At 46.5% G+C, this 21,062-nt stretch overlaps 1 protein-coding gene and 1 long non-coding RNA gene across 2 annotated transcripts in view; one reads left to right on the top strand and one right to left on the bottom strand.

Annotated features, from left to right (window-relative positions):
• The window catches only part of MCPH1 (microcephalin 1), a gene marked incomplete at its 5' end in the record, with an annotated part of 247,131 nt that extends 226,568 nt beyond the window's left edge, over positions 1-20,563 (top strand). Inside the window, 2 exons of the mRNA XM_082715851.1 lie at positions 6,316-6,553; positions 20,178-20,563. Coding sequence (XP_082571977.1) covers positions 6,316-6,553; positions 20,178-20,233 — 294 coding nt within the window. The 3' untranslated portion in view covers positions 20,234-20,563. The remainder of the gene's footprint in view (positions 1-6,315; positions 6,554-20,177) is intronic.
• On the bottom strand, positions 1,646-6,373 carry LOC309855493. Its single transcript, XR_014306834.1, has 5 exons — positions 6,265-6,373; positions 4,920-4,970; positions 4,616-4,702; positions 2,059-2,141; positions 1,646-1,947 (listed from the first exon to the last, which is right to left on the bottom strand). It is a non-coding gene; the product is annotated as an uncharacterized lncRNA (long non-coding RNA).
• Positions 20,564-21,062: the final 499 nt, after the last annotated feature.

Raw genomic sequence — 21,062 nt, 5'->3', positions numbered from 1 at the left:
GACAAGCCCATCAGGAAAGGGCGGTGCAGGCACTTGGGACCATACAGGGTGTTCAAAGGATCACTTAAGTGTCTTACTAACGTTCCAGAAGTTAAGACGGGAAGGAGAGTGAGCTGAGGTGTAGCGATCGGGACACGAGAAGGGCGGACGTGGGGAGGTGAGGGGCCAGGCTACCTGACCAGGTAGGACTCGAAGCTGTGGCCAGTTACGGAGGGAGAGCAGGGACTGGAAGCTGCGGAGAGCAGCAAGGACAGGCTTTCATTGAAAATTGACGGGGGTCATGCGGTTTCAGGAGTCCCTGTGTCCTCATTTGAAGACCTTGTTGTTATAACAATTCTTACATTTGCCTAAATCCCATAAAAATTAAACACAATAGTTTTATGGGTATTTATTGAATTTTCCAGGACCACAGACCTTGTTTATTCTCTCGTAACAATGACGACCCGTTCATTTTACCTCTGATACATTCAGCCCATTGAGTCTGGTCAGGTCGCTTCCTTCCCGCTCCCCACGCCCCGTCCTGCCTCCGTTCTTGTTGACGTCCCTGCGCATCTTTCCTTTGGGCCTGCCTGTTGCTGCCTCCGTCCCCCAGATTGTGGGCTCCGTGGCTCCCCATTAACTCGGCAGCAGACCGTCTAGTCCGGGTTCGGCTGGCCCCCGCTTATTCAGCCTCATCATTGCGGCACGTAAATGCTTGGAATGGTTAGTTTTTGTTATTGTGATCACCTGCCTGGCCCCTCGTCCCTTACCTGTTACCCGCAGTCACCCTGAACCATGATCTTTCGGACCCCAATGACCTGAAGTGCCCCCTCCGTGTGCTTTCCTCAGAGCAAACATCTTTCTACTCACTTTCCAAGCCAAAAGCTACCTCTGAATTCTTCCCAGGTTCTCACCCCATGACTTAACATAGGTGTTACCGTTATTAAACTGGACTTTCTAGAAAGTTCTGAGGAAGCAAACATTGTGTCCTTAAATTTTCAAGGCTTTAGAACTTAGCCTGAGACTCAGATGAATGAATCAACGTGTTAGTGAGGGGACAGAAGGTGGTGTGGGTTCTTCTGGTCCATCCCAAGCTGAGTGGTGACGGCCAGTGGTAAGAGGATTTTGCATCTTAGGAAGTGCAGGAAAGCTTTGCCAGGATCTTGGATGTCAGATAAGGATGTTGTCTTCCAGGCCTCAGTGTTCTGTCTGTCCAATGTGAGTCATGGTCACTGTGATCTCCCAGGCCCTTCCGGCTGCTGGCAACAGCTACGAAGGCACACTTTTACTGCTGGGATTGGGAGCCTCTACTCTGCTCCGCTAGGTCAGCTCCCGTGTGAGCTGTTAGTCGGTGGTCCGTGTAGAGTCCCACATCAGCAGACCTGGCTGTGGGTTGGTAAGATTTTAGAGGCTCTTCTTCAGAAATGGCTTCACAGAGAAGAAACACTTAACTTTTTCTTCAAAAAAAAAAAAAAAAAAAAATGGGAGTGTAGATAAATGTAAGGCTAAAAACGTTTTTAATTTTCGTATTTTGACTCATTTAATGTCCAGTTCTGTGAGTGTTAACACATATAGATTCGTAAAACCACACTAAGCATGGGGCATGGAAAGAAATGAAGACATCACATCTCAAGAGGCCTGGCCTTGTTTCATTTGTTGGCCACAGTGTGGAGTAGGCATTTTGTCCATCTTGTACCTGTGAGGAACAGAGACGACATGGAGTTAGGGAAAGCGCTAGGACTTTGGGGTCTGAAACCCTCTATTCAAAGCCAACACTACAAGGTACTGGTGCATCACCAGGCAAACTGGCAGCAGCAGCCCACCTCCCTGACTTCTGGCGCTTCTGAGGTCGAGCAGTTTGCTGGAGAATCTCCTGAGGGTGGACTTGTACCTCCTCTGCTGTAGGCGGCTTGTCGGTACCCATGGAAACGCGCAGTGGTTCAGAATCGCCTTCCAGGTGAGCTCTACCTGGAGGGAAAGGCAAATTCACTAAATGGAATCTGACCCCCACGTCTGGAGTAAATGAGCTGCCCGTACCCTCCCCGCCATGGGGTCGACATCTCGGTCAGGGCTAAATACCTGGGGGTCATCGAAGCTGGACGCAGGGACGGCGGGGAGTGGGGATTCTGCTCTGCTTAGCTGTGTCGGCGGTACGGTCTGCCCTTTGAATAGATTGGAAGGTTCTGAGCTATTAAATCAGTATTGCTTGTTTGAGGAAGCCAAATGCAAAAGCAACATTTTCTGAAGCACAGCTAAAATCTTCGTTTTACTGAGACTTTTCCATAGTCGTCCTTATCCTCTATAGCCAAGGGTTCAAATCCAGATCTCCTGGCAGACAGATTCCTGCCATCTGTCAGCCCTCTCCTGGTCTCACCCCCCCACGTATATTTATGCACTCATTTTACATCACCATAGAGAAAGGTGGGAACTCTTTTGAACTCTACCCCCAAATTCACCCAGACCCCTGACGTGCCCTGTTCGCGGTGGACGATAATTAAGTCTAGAGGAGTCTGTTACCTTCACTTAATCCCCTTTTCGTCCATCAGTTTTCAGCTAACACCCTGGGCTCTGTAGGTAACATTCAGTGCTTCCTTGGACAACTGTACTGTGTAGACTGTGGTCACCTTCCCGGACTGCGGGGTTCTAGATTAGCCTGCGTGGAGCCTGCGGGCTGTAGCGGTCCGCCGGCAGTGCCAGCGAGTCCTGGCTGGGGGCGTGAGCTGAATCCCGTCTGGTGAGGGGAGGCCCCACGCCCGGGGCAAGGCAGCTCTTCGGCTCATTTGTAGGTTCCTCTCCATGTTCCCGATCTATCCCCATGTTGGCTCCCCTTGGAAACAAGCAGCTGACTTAAATAAAATGAACTAGAGGAGTTATGATTTAAAAAAAAAAAATCTTTTAACCACATTTAGCAAGAGATTTTTAGGTCAATATTGATAAACCTGGTTATCTCTGAGGCTGTCTGTAAGGACAGGGGCAGCTACCCAGGATCACCGTGCAGGGAGTCTGTGCCCTCCGCACTTCTGTTGGTGCCCACTGCCACCCAGACCCATTCCCACAGCTGATGACATTGGAGTGAACGTGTGTTGGCAAGTTGAAAATGGAATCAGAAGGCCATGATGATAATCAGCTCTGAGGCTTTCGGGGCATGGTGGCGTGGTCAGAGGGCGTCCTCTGGCATCCACCGCAGGCACCAGTGGGGGCACGGCCGTGGTCTGGGCTAGAGAGTGAAGCTGACCAGCCACGGTCAGGGTTCTGAAGGCAGAGGCACTGCCAGCAGCAAAGCCTGTGTATGACCTGTGCCTTCAGAGACAGAACGTGGTTTCTAGGGTGAGGCTGTGCTGGAACTCGTGTTGACAGAGCCCTGTGGACCGGTGAGGTGAAAGGGCCGGGGGCCCGAGGCTGAGTAACAGGGGCCGCGCATCCTCGGGCAGTCCTGGGGAAGGATCTCGTTCTGGAGACCTTCCCTTAGAGAATGCACGTAGCTGAGGCTCAGTATGAGAATCGTGGGTCCTACCATAGTCGTAATATGATTAGAACTTGCCAATTACCGTTTCTATGGCAATGAACTCCAGTCCGTGCATGTCCTCATATACATTGAAGAGTGAATTCCTAGGACAAATTCCTAAATTAATTTTTAATTTTAGGTAACCTAAATCTTGATTAAGCTTTCCCAGAAATTGTTTTACTTAGGATTAGAAAGTCAGCATGCACGTAGTCTCAGTTGTTTTGAGTAAAGAATAAGACCTTTGTGATTCTGTGTCTCCTTTAATTTCAAGCTGAATAAATAAATAAAAGGAAGTATTTTCATTTGTTGACTTTCATATTACGTGCTTTACACCGAGGTCAGGGACCGTGTCTTAATCCTCTCTGCTTCCCCAGCATCTTGCACGTGCCCGGTAGACAGTAAGCACTCAGTAAATGTGGGAGGGAATGGAGACTCAGAGCGGTCGGCTCCTCAGGTCACATTCTAACCGTTTGAAAGGCTTACGTATGTCCTTCCCTCTTGGGTTAAATACGGGTTTGATTTATTGCTTATGCACATACCAAGATATAGCCTTGATCCTATTTTTGTGTTTGTTTTTAAGAAAAACCATATCCTGAATGTTTTTGTGTGTGAACATTGTACGGAGTTTAGAAAAACACAGCCATCCCTCACCGGGGGTTACCTCTGGTAGGGCGCAGGGTCTGAAGATGGCAGCCTCGGGCTGCTTCAGGCTTCCGGAAGCTCAAATCTCAACAAATAAGTAGCTTAAAGAAATGAAAGAAATCCCCTGCACCCCCACTAGACATAGAAAGAACAAAAAAAAAAAGGAGGAGGAGGAGGAAAATTCTTGGCTTGGTCAATCCAGTGACTTAGAAAGGTGATCTGGGCCTTCCCACTTGGCCATTCTCAGCATGGTTTATGGTCTCATGCGGCTTCAATAACTCCAGCTGCCCTATGGTCAACATGACGGAGTCCAGCTGATAGGAGGTAATGTTGCTTATGCATTAGTTTATGTTAGTGAGGAAAGACTGTCCTAAGTGGACTTATTCCCAGATCCTACTGGCCATGATCAAGTCTAGCCCATGCTTGACCCAGTCCTTTGCAAGGGAAATGAGATCACCATGATTTGCTTGGAGCAATCCTGAGTCTTACCTTGGGCTGGGAAGGGGCCCCTATCTTGAACACATGGATCTGCAGAGGTTAGTACCGCGCCCCCCCAAAAGAGACTGTGCCCCGCCACTGAGGAAGAAAAGAGAAGAATGGATCTGAATAACATACAGAAGTATTGAATGTAGGAAAATCCATTTTACTTTATTCGTTTCAATAATCAACTACTTTTATAACTCGTTTTTTAAATGCAGGATAATATCAACGTTAGAAAGATTCTTTCTTGATCTCTAGTTACAGTGACTCACCAAGTTGAGGGATCGTGGTTTTTTCGTGCAGCCCAACTCACCATTTTAGCCACAGCAGATATCTTGGCAGGTTTCCACCTCCACGTCTTCATCTGCGAAATTAAATGAGACCCTTTCTACCCCCTACCTCAGAGGAATATTAGGAATTACTGGAAGCATTAAACAAAGTTAACCCATGAGTAGGACTGTTGCTTTCATGGTCAGTTTCACAATTTCATTTCACTTACCCGGCCAGAGGAAGGTGCATAAATGTGATGTCTTATGTTGCATAATTCAAAACTGGGGATGAGTGACGAGAATTTCATGGCCATGTTTAAGCGTATTGTTGGTTCTGTTAATGTTGGCTCACGTTTTTTTCATCATGAGCTTGTTTTCTGAGTATGAAAGCCTCGTGGAAGAAGAACTCATTCAACTTGATCAGAGAGGCAGAGGGACGGAGGCCTCCCCCGTCTGCCACACTGCCCCCGAGCAGGTTACACTCCCCTGAGGGGCACCCCTTGCTCTCTCTTCCCACGTATCTCCCGTCAAAATCCTTAGTTTCTCCGAGCCCACTTCTCTCAAATGTTCAGTTCCATCCTCAGGGAAATAAGCGGATTAAAATACTCAAACTGTGGATGACGGTTCACCCTCGACATCTCCCCGAGGGTATTCACACTTGAAAAGAAGTCCTTGCTAATCTGTCGTTAGTGAAATGTTTGTTTAGAATAAGCAGGCCTTCCCACCGCCCCTTGGGTCAGTCCGCCAACCACAACTTTATCAGAACAAAAAGGAGAACAGTTTACCATCCCCGTTTCTGAAATGTTTCCCACCATCTCTGATACTCCTCATCAACCGTTTCCACGATGACTCACTGGAAGCAACCTCTGCACACTTCCCCACCCCCACCCCCGCCACCTCTGGAGTCGGGAAGAGCTCTAGGACCTCTGCTTGATGTCACTGCGTTCTCCCTTTGGCCCTCTCTGCCAAGGGGCTGGAGGCAGGCAGCTCTTGGGGCCTGGGACCCTCTTGGGACCGTCCATACTGCCGGGAGCCCTGAAGCCCCTCACTGGTCCGGGCGCGCCGACTGCCTTCCCGACACCCCCATGTTCCTTCCACACTCACGCAGCTTGACTAGGATTTAAGGATGCCGGAGCTGTTTGCCTCACTCAGCTGAACGGTTGATTCCTTTTCACTGTTTTGGTTCAGAATTTGTAATAACTCAAAAGCCTAACCTTTTGGGGGGAGGGGAGACTATAAATTTGTTTGTAGTTTTGCCAAAGGTCAATTTTATCTGCTCGTGGTCTATCATTAAATGTTATGATCTCCCCGGAATCCTCAATTCAGAATTCAGCCTTCCCTCAGTCTAGTCTTCTTCCCGTAAAGGAAATGGACTTCCCAGTGACCTACCGTACGTAATGCAATGCCATGCCTTGCTGATCCTCTGTCTCTGCCCCACAGCTGTGCCGCCTGGAGCGCGTTCTCTCTGCGGGTCGGTACCAGGGAACCCTGTTTGCCGATCAGCCTGCGATGTTCATCACCCCGGCCAGTGATCCCCCCAGAGCCAAGCTGCGGGAACTGGTCCTCCTGTGTGGGGGTCGGATCACGCGAATCCTACACCAGGCCGGCATCTTCATCGGACCCTCTCAAGGAAAGAGGAAGGCGACCACCACGTATCTGTCAGAAACCTGGATCCTAGGTAGGACCCTGCGCCCAGGGATGGATGGGGAAGGTGCCCTCTGCTTGTTGTATAGCTGCTGGTGTCCCCCTTAGAGCCACCGTTCTGGGGTCCTGGCCACACAAGCAGGTTTTTCTGGGGGAAGCGTGATGCCCACACCCCTGGCGATGTAGCCTTGGGGCTGTGGAATGGACACTTTGCATCCACACATCAGCTGTAACAGAATCCTGCAATCACTCTCAGTCACCAGCCAACCCAGACCCTCCTCCTTTTGACTGTCAGCCAAGGTACAGTTTGCAAGGACAGAGGAGACCCTGTTAGACGCTACCTACTTCACCTCCCTAGCTAGTGCGAAGAGCCAGCCTAGCCACAGCTACCGCAGACCTCAGGGCCTGCCCAGCCTCCGCTCGGACGCGCTCGCTCCCGGGTGCCTGGCTCGCTCTGTTTTCAGGGCAGAGGGTCCGCGCCCGGCCGCCGGGACCCGCCCCCTGGTCTCCCGTGCACGGCTCCTGGCACTCATTTGTCTGTGTGCTCAGAAAGGTGCTCTTCCGTGCGAGAGAAGCTACATATTTAAAAAAAAAAAAACAATCGGACCTGAACGTCATGTACAAACTAGCATCGACGGTGGCATGGGGCATGTCCGACGCTTCCCTCGATTCCCCAGGGCAGGCGCTGGCCCCAGCTGGGCTCTCCTTTCCAGAAGGCGGACCGTGTGGTGACAGGTGCGCTTGTCTGTGACCCCAGGCCCGGGCGAGCCGTGGGGGTCTCCGGGAGGAGTAGGCTAAGCGAGACTGCGATGTGGGATCCGCAGGCAGCGAGGACAGCCGGCGGGGAGGGGGTGCAGGCGGCCGGCGTGCGGTGATCGTGCTGGACGTGGCGGGCGCACTCGGGGACCCGCTTCGGGATGAACGTTCTTGGCCCGTGTTTCATGAAGGTGATAGTGTGCCAGGGCTGTCCTTCCGAGTCCCGCAGACCGGGGCCTTAAACAAGGACTCACTCTCTTGCAGCCTGGAGGCTGGAATCCGAATCGGGTTCTTCTGAAACCTTTTCTTGGTCCCCACGTGCTGAGTTCCCTCCGTGTCCGCGCCGGTGGCCGGATCTCTCCCTGGTTCCCGGAGGTTCCGGAAGCGCGTTCGCTCCCTCCCGCTTCCCTGTTCAGAGCCGGCCTCCTGTTTGCCTCCCCGTGTCTCTAAGTCCCAAACTTCTGGCTTCTCTCACCCCTTCCCAACAATATTGTAACAGATAAGTAGATCCTGTGTCCAAGCTGCTTGCGTGTACCAAACAGACATTTGACAAATATCTTTTAAATGACTGATGGTCACCCTTTGATAGATTTTAAAAGTATGGCCATCAAGAGTAATCTTTTACTCTCTGGTGCAAAGTAATTTATCTTCTGCCTGGAAACAAATTTAAAAAAAAAATCTATGATTTTAGCTACAGTCCAAAAGCCAAGAGGCTGTTTACTCTTTTCTAAATGCCAAGAATATAACCTTCAAAACATTCTATGTTCTGAAACAGGTTCTTTTTTTTTTTTTTTTTTTTTTTTAAGAAAAGCACATGTATCAAAATGACACCAACTGGAAACCAGAATTTTGCTTTATAAAAATGTCTCATTTGGCTAACGGAACTGTGCACACGATTGATATCAACAGTGCATATCAACAACTAATCTTCACAGCATCTGCAAACTGTGTACCGTGCACGGGGCCAGCGTCGAGGCCTGCACGATTATTATTTCCAGGTTGGGGAACTCTGTCGCCCCTTCCTGCTGTCCGAGGCTTTTGTGCGCAGATCATGCACAGTTCAGCCACTGGCTCAGTTCCTCCCGTTACTCCGCTGTCCTGCGAGGGGGTTTTTAGGAGGCAAATCTCTACCTGCTTGACCCCAGGGCTTAACTTTCACAAGGCCCTGTGGAATTCTCTGGGCTTCAGAGCTGGGGCTGCAGGCCCGGGTTTCTTTCCTCTCCCATAATTCATGTCCTGTTTCTGATTTGTCATTGATTACACCATCTGCGTGTGCCCTTGGCAACTTCCGGGTATTGTGTGTTCTGGAATCCTTGGCTCTCGGCATGGTGAAATCCTCACCCCTTAGGTGAGTCCCCCGACTCTCTGGCTGCTGCCTCTGTCCGCACCAGCGCGCCTCTGGTGACTTGGGTAGTACAACATGCATTTTTCACATGTTTATGAGTTTATACTCTTCTCTTTTTGAATCAAGGGACAATACAATAGCTCCAGCTTTGTGCCAATAATGGAGATTTCATTTATATGTCTCTGCATCTATGCATAGACCCACAAAACACAGGGTCCTGAGCATTGTGTGCACTTTCCCATCAGGGTTGTGCCACTGGCTTGCTCTGCGAGTGGGGGCAGAGGCAAACCACCTCTTCTCGCCGCACCCCATGTACTCCTCTGTTACACAGGGTAATCTCCCCCGCCCCACTGACTTCCCGCGGTGGTACCTCACAGCCACAGTGGGCACAGGCCACGATCCTGGGTGACCGTATCCACTGACACAGCAACATTTTCTCTTCTGAAGACTTCTCCTTCCCTTGAGCCTCTACAGGGAGCATGTCTAGACAATATTTTATTCCCAAAATGTTGTGCAATTAAAATTTGGAATCAAATCCCTTATAAGTTAAAATTAAAACCATGTTTAAGCATCGATTTAAAAGAAAGTTAGTTATTTTGTGACAAATTATGAAAAGCGATACTCTAAATTTGTTCCAACTAGATCAGCGTGTAAGAGTTAAGTCACCCTGAGACTTGAGTAGTTTGAATCAAGTATTTAAAAGTCTTAAAAAGTAGCTTGTTGTATCCAGTTTCAGATTTGTCATTTGCTTTCCAAAATAAAAGGTTCCAAGGGTTTTTTTTAGTACCTTTATATGTATTCCTATGTTTTATGGGATCTTTGTTTATGCAGATACAATGAAGTCACAGGGGATGGACAAGCAGATTTTTTTTTTTTAGCCATTAGAAACCTCTGAGAAGTTTTTTTTGTTTTGTTTTTGTTTTTTGGCAGAAAGATGATCACCACTAAAAAAAAAAACCCTCTTTCCCTAAGATCTCTAACATCCTCGCACTTCATTCCTTCAGATAAGCTTTTTTATCCCTTCACCATCTGACCCAACATTTATGTTAAAAAAAAAAAAACCCACAGAACTCTTAAATGATTCTTCCAGCATCAACTTTCTTCTAACCTCCAGCTTTTTCTTTGGGGGACACTGGTCAGGGGTGACAAGGAGCATTCGGACAGCTGACCCTCCTGGCTGCTGCCTTGTACTGCTGGCATAGAATGGTGTGAATTTATGAACTCTCCAAACAGGGCTCACCATGTGAAATTTAAGCCCTGTCTTACTCATCCGCTCCGTGGAGAGACTCCTTCATGCTGGGTTGCCTTATAACGAGGCCATTGGAACGGTCACGATTATGTTCCCAATTCATTCCCCAGAGCCCATTTTCCCTGAAACAGCAGTATACTTAGGCCAAGATTCTCGATGAATCATTGCACCAGAAGGAGAAATGGGGATTTTTGAGCGAGAAAATACTTGTGGGCACTTGAATATGTATGAAAATAAACAGGAAAACAAAAACCAAATTCCCGGCACCAGGAAACAAAATGTCACCTTTACCTGACACTGGAATGGAAGCAAGTTCCAGTAATTTCACTTTCCCCGGCACACCCCTAGAACAGAATTCCCATCGAACATACCAAGACAGTAGGAGAAGAGAGGCCCCAGTGACTCGACTGGCGTCTTCAGGGAGGGGCTGCAGAGAAGCCGGGAGCCCCGAGACCCCAGAGCCTTTGTCACCAGTTTGCAGATCTTTGCGCTGTAGCCCCGTCTAGCCCTGTCTTCACTCTCCCCACCCCCACATTGGTGTTATCACTGACGGCTAGTTTGGCCTTTCACAGAAGACATATTTCCAGTCTCGGGCGCCCTTTTATTGTCTGGGCTATGTTCAAGTGATAAGACATACATTTTATGCTATTGTGGGAACATAATGTAATGTGCTCCACAGCGTTGCCAAAGGGGGAAAAAAATTAGCCTCTGCATGATTTCCTTATAACTTATAAAAGGCATTTGATTTGACGGTCTCCCCATGTCAATGTTTTCAGGAAAAAGATCTCTGATAGCATGTGGCTAGGCTTTTGCAGGCTGGCCTAGGTCATTGTTTCCCTGGAAGGCTGACCACACAACGGGGCCTAGGAAAAAGCTCTCCAATGTGGCATTTTCTGAAAGCAAGACCGCTCAGGGGGCCTCTGCCCTTGGGGTACGTGATTAAACAGATGATGTCGGGTTCCTTGACATCCTTTCCGTCCACATGTTTACTGCAGAGAAGGAACAAGCCACAGGCAGTGAGTCCTTGTGCTGAGGAGGAGAAAGGGAAGAACCTGGGGCAGGTCTGCCCCCTCCTCAGGATACTGCCGGACACCATCCTCCCCCAGGAGCTCAGCAACTAGTCAGAAAGTGACGGCAGATTCTTAAGACGCAATCACAGACGACATGGTGAATTATTTACATTTTGAGTTGCTCTCAAATGGAGGACATCTACCAGGATAGACATGAATGGGAATAAAACAGGTGGAATTCTGTGATTTGGGCATCTCCTGTGTTTAAGTTTTAAAAATATAAATATGACTTAAAATATATATATATACATACACACACCCTTTTTTCAAAAATTAACTGCCAGCTGCTGAAATAGGAAGCATTAACTTGGAGAGGTAAGGGGAAGCGTGTGCTCCGAAAGTAGATTTCCCCTTAATTGTATTCACTGGTCCACTAGTGTTCGTAGATGGTGACCTTTGAACTTTCCTAACCTGTCTCACTCAGCTTCTCTGTTATATTTATGCCAACTGACCTGTAGTCACCAGATGTGAGCCTCATGGGTGATACAGGAGTGAAGCAGCATCTTGACAAGGGAAGTGGAAAATAAAAGACCCTCCCCTACACCTTACAAGCCAGGGCAGTTTTCAAGCCTCACTTAAAAACAAAAAATAAAGTAGAAGATGACAGTCAGCTGCGTATTCAACTCAGAACGGGAAATAGTGTGACCACGGCGCCATTATATATCCACCACCAGAAATGCCGTCCTGGGTTTGGGGAGTCCCACTGGCCCCGTGGCGGCCACGCTGGGCATTCGGGTTTTGACAGGCTCACAGGACTGTCTTGGGCACAGGTTTGTGGGTGCTCCACTGTGCAGAGGTGCGTGCTCGAGTGGGAACTCCAGCCCTGCCTTGGGGGCTGGGGGTTAATGGCCGTAAAGAAATCCCAGAGCTCAGCCCCTGCATGGGACGTGGCCAGCGGCTTAGGCTCTTTGCTTCCAGACCTAGTGTAGTAACACTCTGTACAAGGGGTTTTTGTGTGTCTGTGAAGTATGGGGAGTTTTTCAGTGTTGCATGTTAGGCAGTTAGTACTGGGCGCCACAGAACTGAAAGCGATGTGCCTTTTGTTATGGACTGAATTGTGCGCCCAGATCTGAAGGCTGATGTCCTGACCCCAGGACCTTGGCATGTGACTGTGTTTGGAGGTCCTGGTCCCTCAAGAGGTGATTAAACAGTATCATCGTGGGGGATCCCTGATCTTGGACTGGTATCCTTGTGAGAACACAAGAGACACCAGCAGTGCGTACACAGAGGGAAGGCCACGTGAGAACAGAGAAGACATGTCTGCAAGCCATGGAGAGAGGCCTCAGGACAAACCAGATCTGCTGGCCTCCCCAGGCTATGAGATCGTAATTCCTATTGTTCAAGCCTCCCAGGGTGGGCTGCTTTATGAACACCCACCGCAGTGGAGGAACGCTGCGGGAAACAAGTTCTGAGGTCACAGGAGAGACCTGTGCCTTTATCAAATGAAGGGATCTGAATTTCTCTGCCAGAGCCACTTGGTGAATTACAGATCCAGCGTTCCTAGGCACCTGCATCTCCATTCAGACTCTTCCTTTGTAAAAAGTAAGATTTTAATGCCACTCCCAGTAAGTGGCATCTCTGCGCAGCCATAACAGAGGCACTCAGGTGGTGCATGCGGACACCGAAGCTGAAGGATCCAGCCTCTGCGTGAAGTGACAAGAAGCGGTTCCCAGTTTGCAGGAGGAGAAAAAATACGTGGATGAAGATCTTATTTTTCTTAAGTTTTGGTACTTGAGGATGAACAAATACATAGCAATAAATACAGAAGAATGTTGGAGGAAGTGAATAATAAAAATGTATCAAATATTAACAAAATCAAGGCAAAAAAAGGTTTTTGAGAGATGAAAGAGCTCTTTGGGGGGAAAAAACCATCGGTAGTCAAAAATCCTAGCAGCATCAAGAGGAAGAGAAAAGGTTCCGTGAACATTCTATGAACTGAACTGGGGCGGCCACCACAGAGACAGTAAGGATATTTAGAAATCAGGACAGCACGCTGAATAAATTCATACCGGCCATTTTGAAAATAAGATGGACAACTTCTAGAAAAAAATTATCAGAATAAACTCAAGACATAGAAAACCTGAACAATTTCAACCATTTAAAAAACTGAATGATAAATGTATGCCTCTTACCCTCCGTCAAAAAAAGACACCTGCCCGGAGTGACATCCGCAAAATGGTAGACTGAAAAGATCCAGGCTTCCTTCTTCCCCACAGAAACCCCAGAAAGCCCCCAGCCAGAGCTGACCGTCTAAACCAAGTCTGTGGGAGCGCTGCGCAGCAACCAAAGGTTTAGCAATCAGGACAAAGGCCAATCAAGCCAAGCCATGTTCAGGGCAGTCGGGAAGCTGTGTGACTCCTACTTGTGCCCCACCATCTCGGTTTCCTCTCCTGGAATGCAGCCCTTATTTTGTTCTAACCTGCTTGGGAAATACCAAAGAAACTGACTTGCTCACTCATCTCGAATAATATGTGCAGGAAAAAAGGTAGAAACTACTTTTAAAAGCTGCAAAGTAGGAAACAAACACAAAAATAGGTAACAAATCCCAACATGAAAAACAAAAAGACAACCTTTCATCCATCATGGGACACAATCAACCGAGTGAAAAGCCAGCCTATGATGGAATGAGAGAGAATGTTTGCTAAAGTAAGGGTAGATATCTAAAAAATAGAAAGAATTAATACAGCTCAACAACAACAACACAAGACCTGATTAAAAAACAGGTCCAAGACTTGACTAGACATTTCTGCAGAGGAGATATACAAATGGTCAATAAGCATGTGAAAATATGCTCATCATCAAATCATTAGGAAAATGCAGATTAAAATCACCATCAGGTACCACTTGAAACCCGTAAGGATGGCTACCATAAAAACAGAAAAGCACTGTTGAGGATATTAGAGAAGCCAAGGTAGGAGACAGTTACAGTTGTTCCTCAAAAAATTAAACAGAACTACCTTGTGACCCAGTGATTTTACTTTTTACTTGCAGTTATATATCTCAAAGAACTGAACAAATATTTGCATACGTGTGTTCATAACAGCACTGTTTACAATAGCCAGAATGTGGAAGCGACTCAAACGTCCATCAGCGGAACAAAATGTGGTCTATACATACAGTGGTGAATCGTTCAACCGTAAAAAGGAAAGATATTCTGATACATGCTACAAAGTGAATAAACACGAAAAACATGTTAAGTGAAATTAGCCAGCCACAAAAGGGCGAATATTATATGATTCCATTTACATGAATTACCCAGAACAGACCAGTCCATAGAGACGGAGCTTATACAGGTTGCCAGGGTCTAGGAGGAGGTGCGAATTACACTGCTGAGTGGTTATTTAATGACTGTGGAGATTGTATTTGGGATTATGAGACGGTTCTGGAAATGAATCGTGGTAATGGTCACATAGCATCACGACTATTCTTAACTGAAAAATGGACAAAATGGTAAATTGTGTGTCATGTTTGTATTACTATAGAAAATATTTTCAAGATACTGTTAAAACTGTCTAGGACAGGTAAGACCAAACACTACAAATTGCTGCAGAGAAAACTAAAGGGGGAAGCTATTCATCTCATTTTATAAGGCTAGCATGATCTTGAACTAATACTACTTAAATTTATATGGATATAGAATTCCAAGATAAAATATTTTGCACATTAAATTTAGCAATGAGTTAAGAAACATGCAATCAAGTAGAGTTTAGCCCAAGAATGTAAAGATAGATGTCATTAAATCTTTTTTTTTCTGATCCACTAATTTTCTCAGATGTTAAAAAGAAAATTCCAGTATCTGGTCGTGATAAAGACTCTTCATTAACTAGGAATAAAAGAGAACTTAATGTGGTAACGTAGCTATAGAAAACCTACAGTATATCTTTTATTTACTAATGAAAACCTTAGTTTGAGGTTTAAGCAAGTACAAAATACATATGACTACTCTTACTCTTTCAACAGAGATCAAGAGTTCCTAACCCAAGGGATAAGAGGAGACACACAAAGGAAATGTAAGAATTATAAAGAAAGAGACAAATCCTCATATTTGCGTATGAAACAGCTGCTTAACACAGAAAAATCTAGGACAACTAAGAAACAGTTAAAACTGATTCAGCAAGATTAGTCTATTAGATTCACTTGGTAAAACCAGGAGCATTGCTATATCCAGTAGTAAATGACTGTAAAACATAATAGAAAAACTAGTGAATTCAAGGTTATCCCCCAATAATATCGTTTCTCTCACATTTCTTGGGTGAGAGGTGACCGCTAGTATACTAGGCATGAGCTAGCAGACGATCCTGTCTGTGACACCAGCCCCATTCTTGGCGTGCTCTTGGAAAAGTTTTCAGTAGATGAATGTGTCCAGCCTAGTATCAGAGCAGATGGAAAAACTCCCCATTATTTTAGACTGAGCAGTTTCCTTCAAATACACATGACGTCAGGTCATTCACTCATTCATTCGGGTTCCGTCTTGAGCCCCCAGCATCATGTGGGCATTACTGGAATAGGAATTGACAAGGCAGACACGGAGCTTGTCCCTGTGGGACTTAGATTCTAATGAAGACAAATCTTGTCTGTCTTCATTAACACATTTCAATGTGTTTTTGAAATCCTGTTGGTGATCAGTGCTACAAAGAAAACAGGGCGTGGGTCGTTACAGGGACGGAGAGGTTGGCTCCTCGCAGAAGAGCTGTATTCTAGCTGAGACCCCAATGAGGAACACAAGCGTGGGCTCCTGTTGGTCTAAGCGACTGGCCTTTTAGGCTAAGGGAACAGCTAGGACCAATGTAGAGAGGCAGCAGGGGCCCTGGACTGTCTGAAGAAGTGATGAGAAATGAAGCTGGAGAAGTGGCCAGAGGCTGGACCGCTCAAGGCCCTTTTGAGCCATGGTGACACCTTTAGTTTTGTTCTGACTAGAAATGGAAGCCACCGAAGGATTTTAAGTGGGAGAATATATATCTTTAAGCAGAAGCAGAGAGAGCAGTTTTAGACCCTTGCCCTGGTCCCGGTGATAAATGATGGTGGGTGGTCACGACCAGGGGGTGACAGTGGGGGGAGGTGTAAAGCTGCCAGACTTCTAGTAGACATCCTTAGAGCCAGCTGGCCTTGCTGATAGACAGCACGTGGTGACCAGGCCAGAGGAGTCGAGGACAACTCCCAGACTTGAATGTGAGCATCGGAGAGAAGGCGGATGGTCCCAGAGATCAGGATCCGTCGAAGCCCTGAAGGAACAGGGGCTCACTCAGCATGGAGCGCAGAGCCTGCAGGACTGCCACGCGGAAGAGGCGGGAAGTCTGGTTCCGTGTGGTTCCAGAGGGACGTGAGATCCGCAGATGACAATTCTGGGAAGGGCAGTCACAGGCTCGTTCAGAGAAAGGACTTTAGGATCATTTGTGACCGGCTGGGCCCCCTGCTAAGGATGCCTTCAGTGTCAAGCCCCTGTCCTAGTGTTCCCAGAGGCCGGGTGACTCCGACAGAGTGGGAGAGCCGATCCCACAGCCGAGTGTCTGGCCGCGTGGCTGCTCCTGTTTCAGCCCTAGAGTTGTCGTCCGCTGCTTGTGATAAGCGAAGATAAAGCTCCCAGTGGGGTCCTGAGAGTTCTAGCTCTCTCCACACACAGTGCCATTAGCTGCCGGCAACGGGAGCGTCAGTTCAATAAACTGACCCGCCCGCCGCACTGTCCACAAAATAGCACGTTCCTTCACCATCCCAATCCTCAGACCTCACCGAAGTGCAGCCAGTAAAGTGACTCGTGTGTAAATGTGCACCAAGACCTGCTAACTAACCTTGTTAAAATAAGACAAACTTTTTTTTTTTTTCCCAGTTTAAATTTCACGGGAGCTACTCGTGTACTGTTTGTCTCTCTTTCCACTGGGCAGGACCGCCGTTCCTCGGACATTCGTCCTGCTGGTCCCATTTTATGGGGTGTTTGCGGAGGGTGCGTATGATGTGACGTTGGAATTTTGGGAATGTGGCTGTCCTCAGATGACAAATGAACTTGGACAGAAGTCGTTTTTCACGTGTGTGTGTACATGTTTGGGGACCTGGAGACATGAGGCGCTCCCCGGACACGGACGTCCTGGCTTTCAGCCACCAGGCCGCGGTCAGGAGCTCTTCCGACGCCCGGGTTTGCTCAGCACACGCACAGGCCCCGCACTACACGCACCTCAGTACGGTTTCTCCCGAGCCCGTGGGATAATTCCTTACGGGGTGCCAGCATAGAGCCCACCTCAGCAAGAGGGGGTCGGCCACAGACTGAGTTGTGAAATTTAGGATTCTCTTTTATTTTATCTAAGTTAAAAACCTGCCTCTTCTCCAGTCAACCTCTCTCATCCACCAGCGAATGAATGAATGAATGGACGGCTGCCCGCATGGATGTATGGAGTGACATTTGATTTCAGGTCCAAGAACTCAAACAGAGAAATACATCAAGTCCCCAAACCTTAACAACCCTCCCTTCAACTACCATAAAGATGGAAGAGTGCTTTTAATTTTTCAAAAACATAGTTATATAGAAATAAATGTATATAAACCAATGTATTGTTCGAGGGTTTTCTGAGAGACGGAGGCTCCCATACTCCTGGAGTTTTTGTTGGACCCTGTCTAGGAGAGCTTCCATTTTAATCCACTGAGCCCCCCAGGCGCCCCCACAGGAGAGCTTCCATTTTAACACAGAAACAGCCACCTCGTTCTGAGCCCTTGGCGGGAGTGTGATGATGCCATGCGCTCATGGCTGGACGTTTGAAGTGATTTCCACAGTTTCTGCTATTATGGACTTTGTAGGATCTAGCTGGAACAATTTGAATTCAATTTTAAGAGATCCTTTTGAGCTATGATTATTCGAGCGCAATCCCAGGCGTGAGAATTTCTGTGAAGCAGATTGGCCTCTGGCGTCGCGGTGCCCCGGCTCCTGTGTTCTCAGTCTTGACACAACGCTCGGTGGTGCGAGTATTTTACGGCAGATGGAGGTCCCTGTTCCCCACGTCCTCACCAGTATCGGACATGACCCCTATTTTCATTATTTGGTGATCTGACGAATTGGACGAATAGATCACGTTACTTAATTTGTTGTTCCCCAACTACTAAGTTACAGATGCGTAGGCCTGTCTTAGAGAGGGTTTCTAGGTTTCATGGATGGCCTGACCTTGTCCCTGGCCTATTTGGAAATTAGGCTGTTTTTCTTTTTCACACTGTTCTACAGAATCCTTCTAAAATATGGTCCCTAATCTTGGGTTCTCAGGGTAAAATTCTCTCAGCTGCCCCATCTTTAATTCTGTTTATTGTGTATTCTGTGTTACAGAGGTTTTAATATTTAATTATTAATCTCTGTGGATTCAAATTCCATTTTCCCAAGGCATGTGAATTTGGGTTTCACTTAGGAAGGTTATCTCTAGCCTCTGAGCTTTAGAACTAGTCTCCTATCTCAATGAATACTTACATTTCTTTTCTTGTTTATAGCTTATTCATCTGTAATTTATTTATTGTGTGATGTGAGGGGATTGTACCATCTGTTTGTAACTCGCCCATTCGGCACTGATTTTGAATGCCCTTTGACTCGTCTGTTAATTTCCCACATATGTAAGGCCATGTTTCCAGACTCTCCCATTGACCCATTTATCTGGTTCTGTGCGAATTACATACTATTTTACTACTGTAATTTTATAGTGTGTTTTGGTATCTAGTGTATCATATTCTCACTATTCCTTTTTTTCAAAATTGTCTTGCTACGTATTTTTTCTTTCATGTAAACATCAGAATAAGTGTGTTAATTTTTTTACAAGTATGTCACCATTTTTTTTAAAAGAAATATTTGGCATTGTGTTATATTTGATTTTTGATTAATTAGACAAGATTGCCATCTTTTTTGCAATCTTTTCTGGCTTTCAAAAATGACATCCCGTCAGAAACCTTAGGTGTAAAAATTGAATCCACAGAGTTTTACCACCTGGAAGAAAATAGGAGTGAATTGCTTTAAAACAAGGTAAAGGGAAAAGCTTTCTACCTATGGTTCAAAGTCCAGACGCAGTAAGTGATTTACATAATCTGAATGCATACCTAAAAACTTCTTTGCATAAGAAAAGTCAAAAGGTGAATGACAGAGAGAAAATATGTCCAACACATACCACGAATGAAGGACTAACACTAAAACGTAAATCATGATACTGTCACTTCACTGCATTGTGCAGAGAAGTAAATGGTTGTGCTTAGTGCTACTAATTGTCGTAAAAGCCATGTCAGCATATTAATCTTAATGTATCATGTATATAATATATAAAACAAGTGTTAGTGCGCCTCCCGTCTGAAATGCAGCTCACTGGCTCAGACCTTTTGTGGGAAGGTGCATTGTCCTGGGCAGGCCACGACTAAATTCTGGGACACTCTTGGGACCTACACCGAAGATGCGCCATTTTGTCTTCCACTATCTTCCTGTATTCACAGAACAAACCTATTTTTTTACTTTCTCCCTATCGCTTGTCGTTGTGGCATCTTAAGATCCTTCAATATAATTTGTCCATCCCTGTGGACATCCCATAATAGTAATTATTAAGTTAACTGTGACTTAATTTGCAGTTCCATCAGTGTTGCCAACCCACTGCGTGCCTCTCTCATCCTCCTACAAGCAGGGCTGGGAGTGGTACATTCTCCTGCATCTGTAGCTCATTCTGGACCAGGGGACTTCTTGTGACTTTGATGAAATGACAGGCCTTCAGACTGACAGGACTTTAGAGCTCACTAGTCCAGCTTCTTCAATGGAAAGAGAAAGACCTGAGTGGTAGAAACTGCTTACTAACTCTACTCTGCCTGAAGTACTCAGCTAGGTAGATAGGCTAGCTACACGGCCTAGAATGTGTTGTGCCGTATGGACAACTTACGTAGTTACACAGACTTTGCCACCAGAGAGTATTTTCTGTAGTGAGCAGAGATTTGAATTCTGGTCTTCCATGCCACAGACTGGCAAACTTCCCACCCTGACGTAGCATCTTGCCATGATGCCAACACCTTGTATGTCCAGTATCTATAGGAGTATGTGCCTACTGAGCCCTTAAAATGTGCTCGTGTGACGGGAACTGAATCATTTATTTTACTTGAAGTAGCCACATGTGCTATGTGGACGTACAGACAGGGCAGCTCTAAGCCATGTAAGATTTTAAAATAGGACCTTGTGTAAATAAAAAGGTTTCTATTCCGCTGTATGGTTGGCCGTTGTAAATGCTAACCCGCTTTTCTCTTTCTCTAGATTCAGTCACTCAGCACAAGGTCTGTGCCTTTGACAACTACCTGTTGCCGCAGTGAGGGAGCCACCAGTCAACACCAGGGGCTGCTGCCAATAGCTCGCAAAGCTGTCTCTAGACACTGACATAAGCAAACACTGAGAGAAGGAATGGACATAGAAGCGATGCCTTTTTATATCATCACCTGTGTGCCTTGTGGTTTTTATATAAAGAACCTCCTCCGTTTGCCTTTCTGATGACTGAATGTGTGCTTTAAAGAAGCACTGACCAGCTCTATTTGGGCCTCTTCTATGTAATGCCAGTCTTAGTATTTTAATGATGATCATGATTAAAAGGTCACAGAACCTTGGTCATGGAAGCACTATACTGTTAAATAAAGAGTGGGAATTCCTTTTAGTTGTTTTATTTCTGAGATCAAAGAACACCTTAAGTTTCCTGGTTGGACTCAAAGATCTTCACTGACATTTCATATCCTAGACACAAAGGTTATCAATCAGTTATTAGGGTTCCTTTTTACCTACTTGAGATTCTTCTCAAAGTAACTAATAAAGACAGGTATGGGAGTGTTGCAGTAATTAGTGCTTCTCTGGGTTAGTTTATGGTGAGGAGAGAGTTACCAACGAGAGACCATGGCCTCCACTGGCTACACAATGCTTGCCGTTCCTTCAGAGGAATTGGCAGTGGGCTGAATCGCACACACACTAACTGGTCACCTTCTAAAGGAGAGAAATACTAAGTGTTCACAAGGCTGAAGGTGCCACGCAGACTTCCTGCTGGTACCGTTCCCTCCCCGTGCTACCCGCCTTCATCTCTGCTGTCATCCCAACCTTAATAAACTCCAAGTCCCTCCACAAATTTGCGTAACCGCTTCTACGATAAACCTTTGAAGA

The sequence above is a fragment of the Mustela nivalis genome (assembly GCF_964662115.1).
Source record: "Mustela nivalis genome assembly, chromosome: 20".
In the NCBI taxonomy this organism is placed as follows: Eukaryota; Metazoa; Chordata; class Mammalia; order Carnivora; family Mustelidae; genus Mustela; species Mustela nivalis.
Note: the sequence above shows the minus strand (reverse complement) of the source record. Positions and strands in the feature narration are given on the sequence as shown.